The 14,807-nt window shown below is 48.1% G+C and overlaps 2 protein-coding genes across 2 annotated transcripts in view; one reads left to right on the top strand and one right to left on the bottom strand.

Moving 5' to 3' along the window:
- PPIE (peptidylprolyl isomerase E) overlaps positions 1-14,807 on the bottom strand; it is a 338,541-nt gene that overhangs the window by 16,382 nt on the left and 307,352 nt on the right. The window lies entirely within an intron of this gene.
- The window catches only part of LOC134503080 (microtubule-actin cross-linking factor 1-like), a 272,573-nt gene continuing 269,659 nt past the window's right edge, over positions 11,894-14,807 (top strand). Inside the window, exon 1 of the mRNA XM_063311709.1 lies at positions 11,894-12,149. Coding sequence (XP_063167779.1) covers positions 12,056-12,149 — 94 coding nt within the window. The 5' untranslated portion in view covers positions 11,894-12,055. The remainder of the gene's footprint in view (positions 12,150-14,807) is intronic.

Raw genomic sequence — 14,807 nt, 5'->3', positions numbered from 1 at the left:
TCTTTTGTATTCTGTGACCCTTCCATCCTTCACTCAGTGACTGGATTCACACTGTGTAAATGTATGGTTTAACTGTGGTTTATTTAATAAACAACAATTACTAGAGTCTCACAATATTCTAAGCCATAAACTATGATTTATAAACCACAGTGGATATTCATGCAACATTGTTTATTCGTTCAGTCGCTTCCGACTCTTCGTGACTTCATGGACCAGCCCACACCAGAGCTTCCTGTCGGTCGTCAACACCCCCAGCTCCCCCAGGGACGAATCCATCACCTCTAGAATATCATCCATCCACCTGGCCCTTGGTCGGCCCCTCTTCCTTTTGCCCTCCACTCTCCCTGGCATCAGCATCTTCTCCAGGGTGTCCTGTCTTCTCATTATGTGGCCAAAGTACTTCAGTTTTGCCTTTAATATCATTCCCTCAAGTGAGCAGTCTGGCTTTATTTCCTGGAGGATGGACTGGTTTGATCTTCTGGCAGTCCAAGGCACTCTCAGAATTTCCCTCCAACACCACAGTTCAAAAGCATCGATCTTCCTTCTCTCAGCCTTCCTTATGGTCCAGCTCTTGCAGCCATATGTTACTACGGGGAACACCATTGCTTTAACTATGCGGGCCTTTGTTGTCAGTGTGGTGTCTCTGCTCTTAACTATTTTATCGAGATTTGTCATTGCTCTTCTCCCAAGGATTAAACGTCTTCTGATTTCCTGACTGCAGTCAGCATCTGCGGTAATCTTTGCACCTAGAAATACAAAGTCTTTCACTGCTTCTACATTTTCTCCCTCTATTTGCCAGTTATCAATCAAGCTGGTTGCCATAATCTTGGTTTTTTTGAGGTTTAGCTGCAAGCCAACTTTTGCACTTTCTTCTTTCACCTTCATCATAAGGCTCCTCAGTTCCTCTTCGCTTTCAGCCATCAACGTGGTATCATCTGCATATCTGAGATTGTTAATGTTTCTTCCAGAGATTTTAACTCCAGCCTTGGATTCCTCAAGCCCAGCTTGTCGCATGATGTGTTCTGCATACAAGTTGAATAGGTAGGGTGAGAGTGTACAACCCTGCCATACTCCTTTCCCAATCTTAAACCAGTCCGTTGTTCCGTGGCCTGTTCTTACTGTTCCTACTTGGTCATTATACAGATTCCTCAGGAGGCAGACAAGATGACTTGGTATCACCATACCACTAAGAACTTGCCACCATTTGTTATGGTCCACACAGTCAAAGGCTTTAGAATAGTCAATGAAACAGAAATAGATGTTTTTCTGAAACTCCCTGGCTTTTTCCATTATCCAGCGGATATTGGCAATTTGGTCTCTAGTTCCTCTGCCTTTCCTAAACCCAGCTTGTACATCTGGCAATTCTCGCTCCATGAATTGCTGAAGTCTGCCTTGCAGGATCTTGAGCATTACCTTACTGGCATGTGAAATGAGTGCCACTGTTCAATAGTTTGAACATTCTTTAGTGTTTCCCTTTTTTGGTATGGGGATATAAATTGATTTTTTCCAATCTGATGGCCATTCTTGTGTTTTCCAAATTTGCTGGCATATAGCATGCATTACCTTGACAGCATCATCTTGCAAGATTTTGAACAATTCAGCTGGGATACTGTTGTCTCCTGCTGCCTTGTTATTAGCAATGCTTCTTAAGGCCCATTCAACCTCACTCTTCAGGATGTCTGGCTCTAGCTCACTGACCACACCGTCAAAGCTATCCCCGATATTGTTATCCTTCCTATACAGGTCTTCCGTATATTCTTGCCACCTTTTCTTGATCTCTTCTTCTTCTGTTAGGTCCTTGCCATCTTTGTTTTTGATCATACCCATTTTTGCCTGGAATTTACCTCCGATGTTTCTAATTTTCTGGAAGAGGTCTCTTGTCCTTCTTATTCTATTGTCTTCTTCCACTTCCACACATTGCTTGTTTAAAAACAATTCCTTGTCTTTTCTGGCTAACTTCTGGAATTTTGCATTTAATTGGGCATATCTCCCCTTATCACTGTTGCCTTTTGCTTTCCTTCTTTCTTGGGCTACTTCTAGTGTCTCAGCAGACAGCCATTTTGCCTTCTTGGTTTTCTCTTTCTTTGGGATGTATTTTGTTGCCGCCTCCTGAACAATGTTGTGAACTTCTGTCCATAGTTCTTCTGGGACCCTATCTACTAAGTCCAGTCCCTTAAATCTATTCTTCACTTCCACAGCATATTCCTTAGGAATATCAGTGAGCTCATATCTAGCTGATCTATGGGTCTTCCCTAATCTCTTTAGTCTGATCCTAAATTGTGCAAGAAGAAGTTCGTGATCTGAACTACAGTCAGCTCCAGGTCTTGTTTTTACCGACTGTACAGATGTCCGCCACCTTTGGCTGCAAAGGATGTAGTCAATCTGATTTCGGTGTTGTCCATCTGGTGAAGTCCATGTATAAAGCCGTCTCTTAGGTTGGAAGAGAGTGCTCGTTATGCAGAGTGAGTTGTCTTGGCAAAATTCTATCAGCCTATGTCCTGCTTCGTTTTGTTCTCCCAGGCCATGCTTACCTGTAATTCCAGGTGTCATCTGACTGCCCAGTTTAGCATTCCAGTCTCCTGTGATGAGAACAACATCTCTTTTAGGCATGTTGTCCAGTAGGTGCTGCAGATCCTCATAGAACTGATCTACTTCAGCTTCTTCAGCATCTGTGGTTGGGGCATATATCTGGATCACTGTGATGTCAGATGGCTTGCCCTGATGCAACATATTGAATCATAAATCAAGTCAATTATAATTTAATAAACCAGAGTTAAGCAAACCATGACTTTGATTGATTGATTAAGTTGACACCAGGTTGGGGTCAACTCTTAGCAACTGCAGTATATGGATAGACTTTCTGCAGAATGAATTGCCCTCCACCTGGCCTTTTAGGACTTTCAGTGGTGCAGTTTATTTATTTAAACAATATATATGGCTGCCCATCTCAACAATGACTCTGAGTGGCATACAAAAGTTAAAAACCAAACTACAATCAAACAATGATCCATATAACCACAGTTTGGGGGTCAAGAGAAACACTCTCAGTGTGCCAAAGCAGGTGTTGCATCAAAGAAGGCGCTACTCCTAGGTCCCACAAGATGACATTGCTTGATAGAAGGGACCCGGAACATGCATTCCCTGCTAGATTGATGGGGCAAGCAGAGATGATGGGAGGCAAGGTAGTCCCACAAATACCCTGGACCTGTGCCATGTAGGGCTTTATAGGTGATAATCAGCACCTATTTACTGCTGTTGTAATCAAATCTACCCATCTTGCTGCTGGTCACCTTCTTCTCTTTTGTTCCACCTTTCTCAGCATTAGAGCCTTCTCTAGGGAGCTGGGTCTTCATCTAATGTGTCCAAAGTAGAATAATTTGATCTTGGTCATTTGCTCCTGGAGCGAGAATTCTGGGGTGATTTGTTCAATGATCCATTTGCTTGTTTTACCAGCTACCCATGATATTCTCAAATGTCTTCTCCAACACTCAAGTTCAAAAGCATCAATGTTCTTATAATAAAAGTAGTATTAACATTTATAACTTTGGTTTCCTAGTCTGGTATACCTTGAAGGGCTGACATCAATCTTGCAAGTCTGAATGCACTTCCCCCCTCCTTCCCTTTATCTTTATGAGAATTAGGGAGGGTCATGTCTGAGATGCTTTCTCAAATTACTTTTCTGAGTCAGATTTCTTTTACCTGACCATTGTCTTGGTTGCGGCTCTTCTTCCTGTTCCTCTTCCTCAAGGTCAATCAATCAATCTTTTTTCAGTCATAGACCATCAAATTAAACAAAATCACAATTATAAAGCAAAATCACAAGGTTATTCCTACTGCCCATTATACCATCCGAGGTTGAAGATGGCATATCCCCAGATCTAGGAGGCCCTAACACCCTCATCCACTTGGTCTTGGTAGGATTGAGTCTGAGATGGTTCCTTCCAACACAGACCCTTTACAGGTCCTTGTTTAACGACTACTCATTCATCAACCATTCAAAGTTATGACAGTGCTGAAGGAGTGGTAGTTATGACCGGTCCTTGTACTTACATTGGTCACGGTGTCCCGGGGGTCATATGATTGTCATTTGTGACCTTATTTGCTGGCTTCCTACAAGCAAAATCAATGGAGAAGCCAGCAGGAAGTTGCAAATGGTGACTATGTGACATTCTCTCTTAACAACCCGCAGTGATTTGCTTAATGACAATAACCAGAAGTGCTGGAATTTCTATCACTAAGCAGCACTTGGCGACTAAGCGACGTGGTCATGTGACATTGCCTTTATGACCACGTCGCTTAGCGATGGAAATTCTGGTCCCAATTACCATTGTTAAGTGAGGACTACTTGTATTTTTAATAGTTGATCCTAAAAGGCAGAAGCTGTCCTTCACTTCAGTGTCTTCATTTCTAAAGTTCTGAAGCTGGTTGTCATTAGTTTGGTCTTTTTTATATTTAATCAAATATTTAATCTTAGTTCCATTTTTTTCACTGAACTCCTGACTTTTATTACTAGACCTTGCAGATCCTTTGCATTTTCAACTATTAGAGTAGCATCGACATAGTGTGGGTTATTGATGTGACTTCCTCTAATTTTAAAACCATGTTCATCTTCTTCCAATCCACCCACCATCAATATATATTCATCATATAGGTTGGCTAAATATGGGGAATATACAGCCTTGTCTAACTCCTTTGCCAACCTGGAGCTACTCTGTTTTTTAAATAATAATAATAATAATAATAATAATAATAATAACAACAACAACTTATTAAACTTGTATGCCACCCAACTCTCAATGACTCTGGGAAGCTCACCAAAAAAGTACAATGAAATCAATAGAACAGAAAAAATCAAATCAATCAATCAATCAATCAATAAATAAATAAATCATAAAGGATTTTGCCACGTTTTGTCAAGGCTGCGGCTTCCTGCCCTGCGTATAAGTTTCTTGTGAAGACAATGAAATGTTCAAGGTTCCCACTTTCCTAAGGACATTCCACAGCTTGACACAGTTAACACAATCAAAGGACTTTCAATAATTAATGAAGTACATACTGACCTTTTTTGTATTCTTCGGGAATTTCAATTATCCAGCATGCATGAGCAATAGTGTATCTTGTTCCTCAGCCTTTTCTAAAACCAGCTTCTAAAACCAGATCTGGTATCTCCCTTTCCATATAGGCACTGGATGATCCTAAACACTATTTTGTTAGCATGTGAAAGTAAGACTGTCGTGTGATAGTTGCACCCTCTGTTAAGTCTCCTAAACCATGGCTTAGCATGATTGATGTGTGTAAAAAGATGTGAGCAAGTGCAGGAGAATGTGCCTGTTTTAACATTTGGGAATTTGGAATTTTTCACAGGGTGATATCAGACTCTTTCATTTAACCCCAAATATATTTTCCAAATCCACGCACAGAAGTATTTGTAACCCTTTATATGGAGCTCTAAAATGTGAAGATAAACTTTTTTCCACATAATTATGAGATTTTAAAGAAATGTTATTCACTTGAGTTGAACTCTCCCCTTCATGCAAAGCTTGAAATGTCTTTAAAAGCAACAGTGTTCAGAAATCTAGGCTGGCCTCTGAGATTTCAGATCCTCTCCTTAATCCACCTCTTGGCTCAGCCTCTTTGATTAGAACAGAGTAAGCAGAGTGGGACTTCTCAGGGCCATTTCCAGTGAAACAAGATCCCTTCCACACAAGACAGGCCCTTCCTTCGGCTTGATAGATGCCCAGGGAGGTGGAAAATGGGCTTTCCAAAGAATCTGTGATCAAGCTCCCTCTTCCCAAATTGCACAACTTGGGTCAGGAGCTGCCCCTGGTGCCACAGTACTTTCACTGGACTGTGTATCCCATTCTGATAGATTCTGTGTCTCTCCTGGCAACCCCACTGAGCACCAGGACCTGGATAGCACCTAATGCTCACCTATTGTATATATTCAAACAAAGCGCCATAGTCTATGCCAGGGTTTCTCAACCTCGGCAGCTTTAAGATGTGTGGACTTCAACTCCCAGAATTCCCCAGCCAGCATGGCTGGCCACAGAATTCTGGGAGTTGAAGTCCACACATCTTAAAGTTGCTGAGGTTGAGAAGCACTGGTCTATGCCCTCAATTCCCAACAGAAGATTCAAACCCCATAAAAAAAATCTGCCCACCCACATATATGTCTGATGGGTCCCACCAGGATGAAACTGGTCATGTACACCTCCTGGTGGCTGATGTACTTTCAGTGCAAAGAACTGTTTGAGCTGGAGTTTGGGGTGCTTCCCCAGCTTAGGGCCAGCCCCACATTTCTCCTCTGCTCCACCCCATTGCTTGTCTTCCTCTGCAGGACTTTCTACAATATCAGTGAGGGGAAGCCCCTCTCTTTCAGGGGGGAGTGAACCCTGTCCAGTCAGAGTGAGAATGGCAAGACAGAGGGGCAGAAGCAGCCCCCCCCCTTTTCTGCATGGTGAGGAAGCCACCGCTGGTCATTTTCCTTCCCGCCAGCTGCCTGCCTGCCTGCCTGCCTGCCTGCCTTCTCTCTCTCTCTCTCTCTCTTTCCTCTTCTTTGCTTGCTTGCTTGCTTGCTTTTCTTCCTCCTTTCCTTTCTTGCTTTTCTTCCTCCTCTTCTTCCAGCCTCCTCTAGTGCCCAGCCCTTTCTTTCCTGGGAGGCAATTGATATCTGTTTCATCTCCAGCACTTAGAAATGCTGTCTTTTACCAACTATAGTGCCAAATGCCTTGCACATGAATGATAGGTAAGAGCAATTCTAGCAAACTATATGTCTGAGGCACACTCAAACCTAGGTAGAGCACTTGACAGTATCATTCACTCGGGAGAGTTAAGCACCTGCTGACATTTCTCAGCTTCAGATCAAGAGATTTCAAAGGGCTCTGCTGATTTTTGCCCATGGAGATTGCTTCCCACCACTCATACTACCTGCTGGTTCAGAACAGGGCACCAGCTGAACTATGATTTGACGGGGGGGCTCTAGGGAAGCCACTGTCTCTGAGCCTCAGGTCTTCTATCTGTAATTTTTTATTTTTTTTGTGTGCCTTTGAGTTGGTGTTGACTCCTGGTGACAGCCTGGACTAGTCCTTGCAGTTTTCTTGGCAAGATTTTGGACACGGTTTGCCCTTGCCTGCTTCCAGGGTTGACAGAGAGGGACTGGCCCAGGGTCACCCAGCTGGCTTTTATGCCTAAGGCAGAACTAGAACTCACAAGTTGCTCGCTTGGTGGTTTAACCACTACACCAAGCTGGCTCTTCTATCTGTAATATATATATATTTATCCGTTCAATCATGTCCGACTCTCCGAGACTGCCTGGATTAGTTTTCTTGGCAAGGTTTTTCAGAAGTGGTTTGCCCTTGCCTGCTTCTTAGGGCTGAGAGAGGGACTGGCCCATGGTCACCCAGCTGGCTTTGTGCCTAAGGTGGGACTAGAACTCCCAGTCTCCTGGTTTCTAGCCTGGTGCCTTCACCGCTACACCAATCTGGGTCTTTTCTCTGTAATGGGAGGGTGATATTGTTTGCACATCAGGGAATTTGTAAGGATCACTGAAATAATGTACATAAAGGACAATTTATCTGGAGGGAAGCTCCATTGAATGCACACCATATATAACTGGATCAAGAGAACTACCCTAATGCACTCAGTGGGCAGGGACAGTTGGAGGATACCAACTTCGCTATGGGCTGTTTGGGACTAATCTAACCCCAGTCAACTAAGTTGTGTGAACCAGAACAAGTGTGGACAGGATTAACACTCTCATCTGGCTGCTGGAATAAAAGGCTGTAGAATAGATCCTGCAAAAGAGGACAGCTATAAGAACTTACATCTTATTGCTTATTTTGATGGTGCTCTTCCCTCCTGCCCCCGCCACCCCCCATGACCTGGAAAATGGGAAGAAACTCTGTCCTTGTGATGCTGATTCTGATAGGGCCAGCCTAAAATGCAAGGGTTGAAGGAATCTTGATAATCACCTAGGGCAACCCCTTGCCCAAGAGATGACCATCCGGCCTCTGTTTCAACAACTCCAGCGAAGGAGAGTCCACCACCTTCTGAGGAATAATTAGGAATTCTTCTTGGTGTCTAACCAGAATCAACTTCCTTGTAATTTAAACCTAGCATTTCTGTCTTCTTTTCTGGAACAACTCAGAATTATTTTACCCTGTCTCAAGACCCTTGAAGAAAGTTATCATGTCCTAGGTTGTTTTAGCCATTGTTTATTTATTACAAGTGCTTTAATGTGGCTTAATAAAAAATAGGTATATAATAAATAAATGATACAATACATCATATTATAATAAACAACATCACTGTAAGAATGTAATCTGCGAGGAAGGGAGCTCATTCTGCCTTTCTTTCATCTCCAAGCATCTGTTTCTAACCATGAGAATGACAAAATGAGTTTTGTGACATCATAACCCAAGCTCCGCCCTATTGTCCTTGCATTATGAACTCATGTGCAAGTATGTAAGGGGAGGACTTTGCACTGTGATGCACGTTTCATCGCTTGCCCCCATGTACTGCAGATGCCTCTGGTTCCACCCTACACCACTTCTTAAAAACTCTTTCTTTCCCTAATGTGGGTTAATTATTTCAGAGACCCACAGGGACAAAAACACTCTAGGCTTTCTCCCAGAGGAGCGCCAGTAGGTCTGTGGCAAGGCGTGCTGCTTTTGTGCTGCTGCACTAGGGTGACTCACAATCCTGCTTCCCCCGGTCATTGCTCCTGCATGGGCAGTGGGTTGGTAGAGGGCACCATGGAAATTGGAGAAAGCCAGCTTGACAGAGTGAAATTGTGAGAAAAGAAGGTGCTTTTCAGGTTGCCAGGGCAACATGGATGGCTGAGTAATCATTCTGCTGGTTGCTGTGGTTATGGGCGATGTGTGTGTGTTGGGGGTGTGTGCACATGCATGTGCTTCCTCTCCATGCTGCCTGTCCCCCTCCTGAAACAGGGTACCTGGTCACAAGACACTTGGAAAGGGACTGATCCCCTGGTAACAACATTCAGAGGTTTCTGAAAATCTCAGCTGGGCAAAAACTGAAATAATAATAAGCTGCTATCACTGGACTGAGATCTTAATTGCAAGTCATTCTTGCAACACTGACAAATGCTGGTGGCATTCGTAGGTAGCAAGTGCCCACTGTTTCCAGGAAACCTTAGAGCTGCCTTGAGATGTTTTGGTGCTCAAGGCTGATGAGGACAAGAGGCCTCACCAAGCCAGTTGCAAATCTAGTTACGTGAATCCAGGCCAAGGGGTTAATTTATGGCTCACTGCATTATGCAGACTGGGCCAAAGCTGAGTAACCAGATCTTGCCTGTCAGTCCAGGACAGGAAGATTCCCCACAGATCTATGGGCCAGCTGTGGGTCAAATTTGCACCTTCAGTGGGGGACATTCAGCTTGCTATCTGATGCAGCTGCTTTGCTTTCCAACCTGTTGCCCACCAGCTGTGCCAGGGGGTTACCTCTCAGAATTGGTAGCCTTTCTAAGTTAGGCCTAAAAAGAAATGCAAGACTTTCCCTCTAACGGATCTGTGAGGGAAGAGGAGCCAGCTGTTTTTACACAACAGGGACGACCTGGCCACCCTTTCCAGAAAGTGACTCCCCTTTGTCCGTGTAATCCACAGTGCTCACAAAGAGCCATTTCTACAATCCCAAAGGGGAAGGGAAGCAGTCCTTTCCTTCCACATTTCCTACCCTTTTGTGGTTGACCCTCCAGAACTATTAAGGGTGGCCTTTGCAGGGTGGCTAATGGCCCCTATCCCTTTCTGCCTTTGTTTTTCTGGATGTGCTGTAGGACTTTGTCTCTGTTCCAACAGTTGAGTGTCCCGACCCCTCTGTAGCCCCACCATGTGTGTGTGGGGTCTATGTATCCCTGTGTCTGAATTACCATGGTGGCGGGGGCGGGCAGTTGAACTTCCGACAAGGTGGGCTATTTGGGGCTGACACGTGCCCCGGTGAAGCTCACTGGATCATCTGTGTGGGATAAGGAATGTGCACAATATGAGTCCTCCATGAAACAGTTAGGCATGTATTTGACTCAGGGCCAAGGGCTTGAACAAGATTCTTACTGAATTAACCCTTTTCAGGAGAGTACACACACTAAGCTGTTAAAAGAAACCTTCATCAAGGTTTACTTAGCATGTTGTATGTCTGGTTGGGAATTCATTGCTTTAATTCCCAACACTTTTCATCTGAATCAGACACCCCCCCCCCATTTCTTTGCCCCTAATTCTTTGTTTGCTCTGGCAATACATACCCATTTCTCAAACATTAAAAGAAGGGTTTGTTTGTTTTTGAAATCATTGCACTGCTCGCTTTTCTCCACCAGGTGCTGCCCAAACTCCTTTCCACTTTTGCGGGATGCAGCCTCTAGCAATTTTTTCCTGCATCAAACCTATTCTTGTTGAAGAAAGTCCACTGCAATCTATGAAACTGTAGGCACTCCTGCTCATGCTTGTGGTGAAATGAGGTGACCTGCACTTCTTTGCACATCCCCTGACAAGTGCTTAGTCCTTTTCCTTCCACTTTTGCTGTTACAGCTATAGCAAAATGTGGATTTTTGGATTCCCGGAGCACTGATTTTGGCCAGAAGGGTCATTAGATGGATAGTGTGTGGTAAAATCAGCCTGGGGGACAAGACTTCATGCCCATACATTATACCAGGCCATGGTGTTTTAACAATAGTTTGGGAAAGCAACCTTAATCCATCAATTACATTTCTTAAGCAAAATATAATTGAGTAGATTGGGCCACGCTATTAACTCCTGATGGCTCTAATCTTTTTGGTGGCCCAGCACTGCTGTGGCTTTCAATCGCGCCTCAGGCAGGCAGGCAGGCTTGGCTGGCAACTCTGTTCTTGCTCCTCTGTTTAGCACCAGGGTCTGGCAAGACCACAGATGCCAGCCTTGGTGCTCCCCCTTGCCAGAAGGCCAAAAAGACAAGCCAACGCTGGGCTGTGGGGAGAAGCTGGTGGGAAGGCAGGTAGGAGGGCTTGGATGCATGGCGGGGATGAGCAGTTTGGACACTGGAAAGGAGGGGCAGGAGGTGGGGCAAGAGCGTGACCACTTGGGTGGTCCTTCGCCTTGGGGGGTGAGCTTCTGACTGGCAGGGAGAGGAAGTGGCCGGCTTTACACTTGTTGTTTTGCCATAATCTGCTGGTTTGCTTTTGACAAAGTATCACTTGTGAACCCTGCCAATTGACATTTGTAAACCAAGGGTTAGGACTCAGGCATCTGTTCCCAATCAGGATGTCAAAACCTGCATTGTGACATCCTGATGCAAAGGCCTCTCCTTTGCCACTGATGGCATGAGGTCACACAGGCCACTGTGGCAGACATTTCACTGCTTGTGGATGCCTCTGGTTTATAAGGTGAAGTATGAGCCGAGCCATCCTGGCGTGCTCCACAAACCACGACTAACCGTGGTCTAGCATCACCCCCCACCCCCGCGCGTCGCTTTCCCATCCTCAGCTGCTTCGTGGAAAATGCGCGGCAGGAAGACGATCCGGGGCCTCCCCGGCCGCAGCACCCGGGCCTCCTCCGCCTTTGTCCCCGGCTCTGGCTGCAGCGGAGCCGCCTTCCCCCGCCCGGTCTCGGCACTGCTGGGAGCTCTTCCGCTGCGGGAGCCCCGGTCCGCCTCGCTCGGCGACGGCCGCCGCCGCCCCGCCCCTCCGCCGGCCTCTCGGGGCTCGGCGCAGCCCGTCCCGCAGTTCCCCAGCCGGCCGCCGGGCGTCCCCGCGCTTCGCGGGCTTGGCGGGCCGCGGCCGGGGCCGGGGCCGGGGCCGGGGGCGGGCCGGGAGAGGCGAGCCGCCGAGCCGGGGGCCGGCCTGGGCCTCCCTGACAGCAGCGGGTGGAGCCTGAGCCTGAGCCTGAGCCTGAGCCTGAGCCAAGAGCAGCCGGTCGAGGAGCCGGCGGGGAGGCGCCGCCGCGTTGGGCTCCAGTGGCTGGCGAGACCGCCGGGCCGCTTTCTGCGCCTCTGCCCGCCTTTCTGCTGCCTCTGCCGCGAGCTCGCCGCGGAGGATCGCCCGTCCGCCCGGCCCGTCCGCCCGGCAAGCGCCATGGCCGGCTACGTGCCGGGCCAGCTGCCGCTCAACCGGAGCCAGGAGAAGGAGTTCGTGCAGGCGTACGAGGACGTGCTCGAGCGCTACAAAGGTGAGCTCGCCGGGCGGCGCGGGGCGGCGGGAGGGAAGGGCGCGGCGGCGGCGGCCCTGCGTTCTCGCGCCCGCCGGCCGGGCTGTCAGGCCTGCGGGCGGGGAGGAGCGAGGCTGGCCCAGGAGGAGCCCCGCCGCCGCCGCCCGGGCCGAAGCCTCGCTCCGAGGGCCGGGCAGCCTGGGCTCGCTCCCCGCGCCCGCCCGCCCGCCCGTCGTCGTCCCCGCCCACCCGCCGCCCCTCCGGCCGCCTCCGTGGGATCGCGGGCAGCCGCTTGGGGGGACCTGGCCCCGGCATCCTTCGGCTGCCGCCCCTTGGGTCGCCCCCGTCCCCGGCCGCTCGCCGGCTCCCTGCTGGAGGCTGGACTGCCGGCGCGGCGGCGGCGGCTTCCAGCCGGGGTTCGCCGCGGCGCTCCTTTGTTCCGAGGCCGGCGGGGAGGGGAGCTCGGGTGCTGTCCGACCCTGGCGCGCTCCTCCACCCGCCGCCCCTTGGCCCCAGCGCCGCCGCCCGCCCTCTTTGGCGCGCGGGACCAGGCCGGGGGAGCCCCGCGGTCGCGCCAGGTGCGGTCCGAGGCGGGCGCAGGGCCGGGGGGGGGGGGGCCGTGGCTGGGTCTCGCCCGGCAGTGAGTATGCATTTCTCCGCGTCCGAGAAGCTGCTGGAGCTCCCGCAAGCGCCGAGCAGCTCTCCCCCCGGCCTCCCCTCCTCTCCCGCCCTGCGTTCTGGCGCGTGGGCTTCGGGGTCTCTCGAGCCAAGGCCAGGAAGAAGGCAGGAGGGGGACAAAAGTTAGTTGGTGCCCCTTTCCTTGGACCCGAAAGCGGCGGTAGCCGCCTCGGTGACTCCCTGCTGTTACTTGCGGCTTTTCCCCTCATCCACAGGCAGCATGACCAACGGCTGGGGTTATGGGTCCAAAACATCTCTGTTCCGAAGACGTGCATGGATGTATATTGTGTCCTTCTGTATAACTAGCATCTACAATCAAGTCTAAGAAGTCCTCCTGTAAAATTGGGGGAGGATGCTATGCAAAGCATCTTTGTATGGGGTGTGTGCTAGAGTTGGTAGAGAAGGTAGCAGCTATAAGCGGGAGTCACTGTAAGTCAGGCAGCCATATACATTTATTAAATAAATAAATTTGTTTACCTGCTTATATTACTTTAAGGAAGTAATGGGAATGGGAAGATACCTAGAAATCATCGGATCCAGTGGTCCACAGATCAGAAATTAATCATGCTTATCTTGTATGGACACTAGGCTGGGGAATCGAGTACTCTCTGGCCTGCGCAAAACACAGCTGGCTTTCAGCCTTGATCTGCTGGCTGTTTTACATGTCACTGCAACTTCATTCTCTGCTCAAAGTCACTTTCAGGTGTAGATAGTGAAAGGTGGAAAATACTCGCCCCAGCCCCCCAACTCCATCTCCTTGGGAGGGGGATGGGCGGTGATAAAGTTTGATAAACAAACCAACAAACACACTGCCCAACTGAAACTGGCTGCTGCAAAACCGGGTTAGAAACATAAAACATGGGAAACAATATCTTGTGTTTGTTACAAAATATTGCCAGCTGTGGAACTTCCTGTTCAGGATGGCTGGTAAGTGCAAACTTCTTGGCTGCATCTCTGTGGCTTCTGGTGCTCCTGAGTGTGCATCTGGGATAGAGTTTCCTGGACTAGGAGGCTTGGTTGGTCTTGAGGAAGGGGCTTCATTCCCCACTGGCCCCGTTGGAACCCTGTACTTCTCAAGCTCAGGATTAAGCATCCATCTTAGATTTCTAAATTCCATTGTGATTTTTTTTTCTTCCACTTTCCTCCCAGTAAAATATTTATTTAATTGTTAGATTTCTATCCCACCTTCTGTCCAGGAGCTCGAGGGACATACGAGGCACTCTTGCCTCCTCCTTTCCACAGTGACCCTGCGAAGTAGAATGGGCTGAGAGAGACTGAGTTTCTGCAGCTGGGGGTGGACTAGCAGCTCGGTCTCCGTTCTGCCGCTGCACCTCGCTGCTTTTTCTCCTGCCACTCTGCTCTGGTGCTCCCTCTTCATAGCCTCAGTTGCCCATTGCTTAACCCCTGCCACATCTGGCTCATAGTTAAACCTTTATCTCTTTCTGCCCTCCCACTCCTGGCATTCCAGTGTTACCTGCAAGGTCCTTGGAACAAAAGCTGCCTTAGTGTACCATGAAGCACCATGATTTAAAAAAAATACTTACAAAAATAAAGGGTTGCATGTTCCTTTTCTAAGACTATAGTTTGTATTTTTAAATTATAAACAAATCTCTCTGGGTGTCGTGAGTAGCAAATCTTCTAATCTCTGGGCCTCTAGGTTGTTGGACTACATCTCCCATCAATCTCTGGGCCTCTAGGTTGTTGGACTGCATCTCCCATCAACCTCAGCATTGCCTACAAATCTTGGGATTTGTAGTCTAACACATCCGGAGGATAGGTACCTCCCCTTCTCCTCTCCCCCTCACCAGATTCCATGTTTAGTATTGGTATACCTTTAAATACCGGAATCTGGGAGCAGACTTCAAGGGGATGTTTCACTCGAGTTGTGTGGTGGCGGTAGTGGACATCTTGCAGCTGCATTTGGGACCTGGAAGCTGCATTAAATGGATTACCACCAGCTCTTACCTTCAGGCCAAGTTAGGCCAAATAATTTTTAGAATT

The sequence above is a fragment of the Candoia aspera genome, chromosome 10 (genome assembly GCF_035149785.1).
Source record: "Candoia aspera isolate rCanAsp1 chromosome 10, rCanAsp1.hap2, whole genome shotgun sequence".
Classification (NCBI taxonomy): Eukaryota; Metazoa; Chordata; class Lepidosauria; order Squamata; family Boidae; genus Candoia; species Candoia aspera.
Note: the sequence above shows the minus strand (reverse complement) of the source record. Positions and strands in the feature narration are given on the sequence as shown.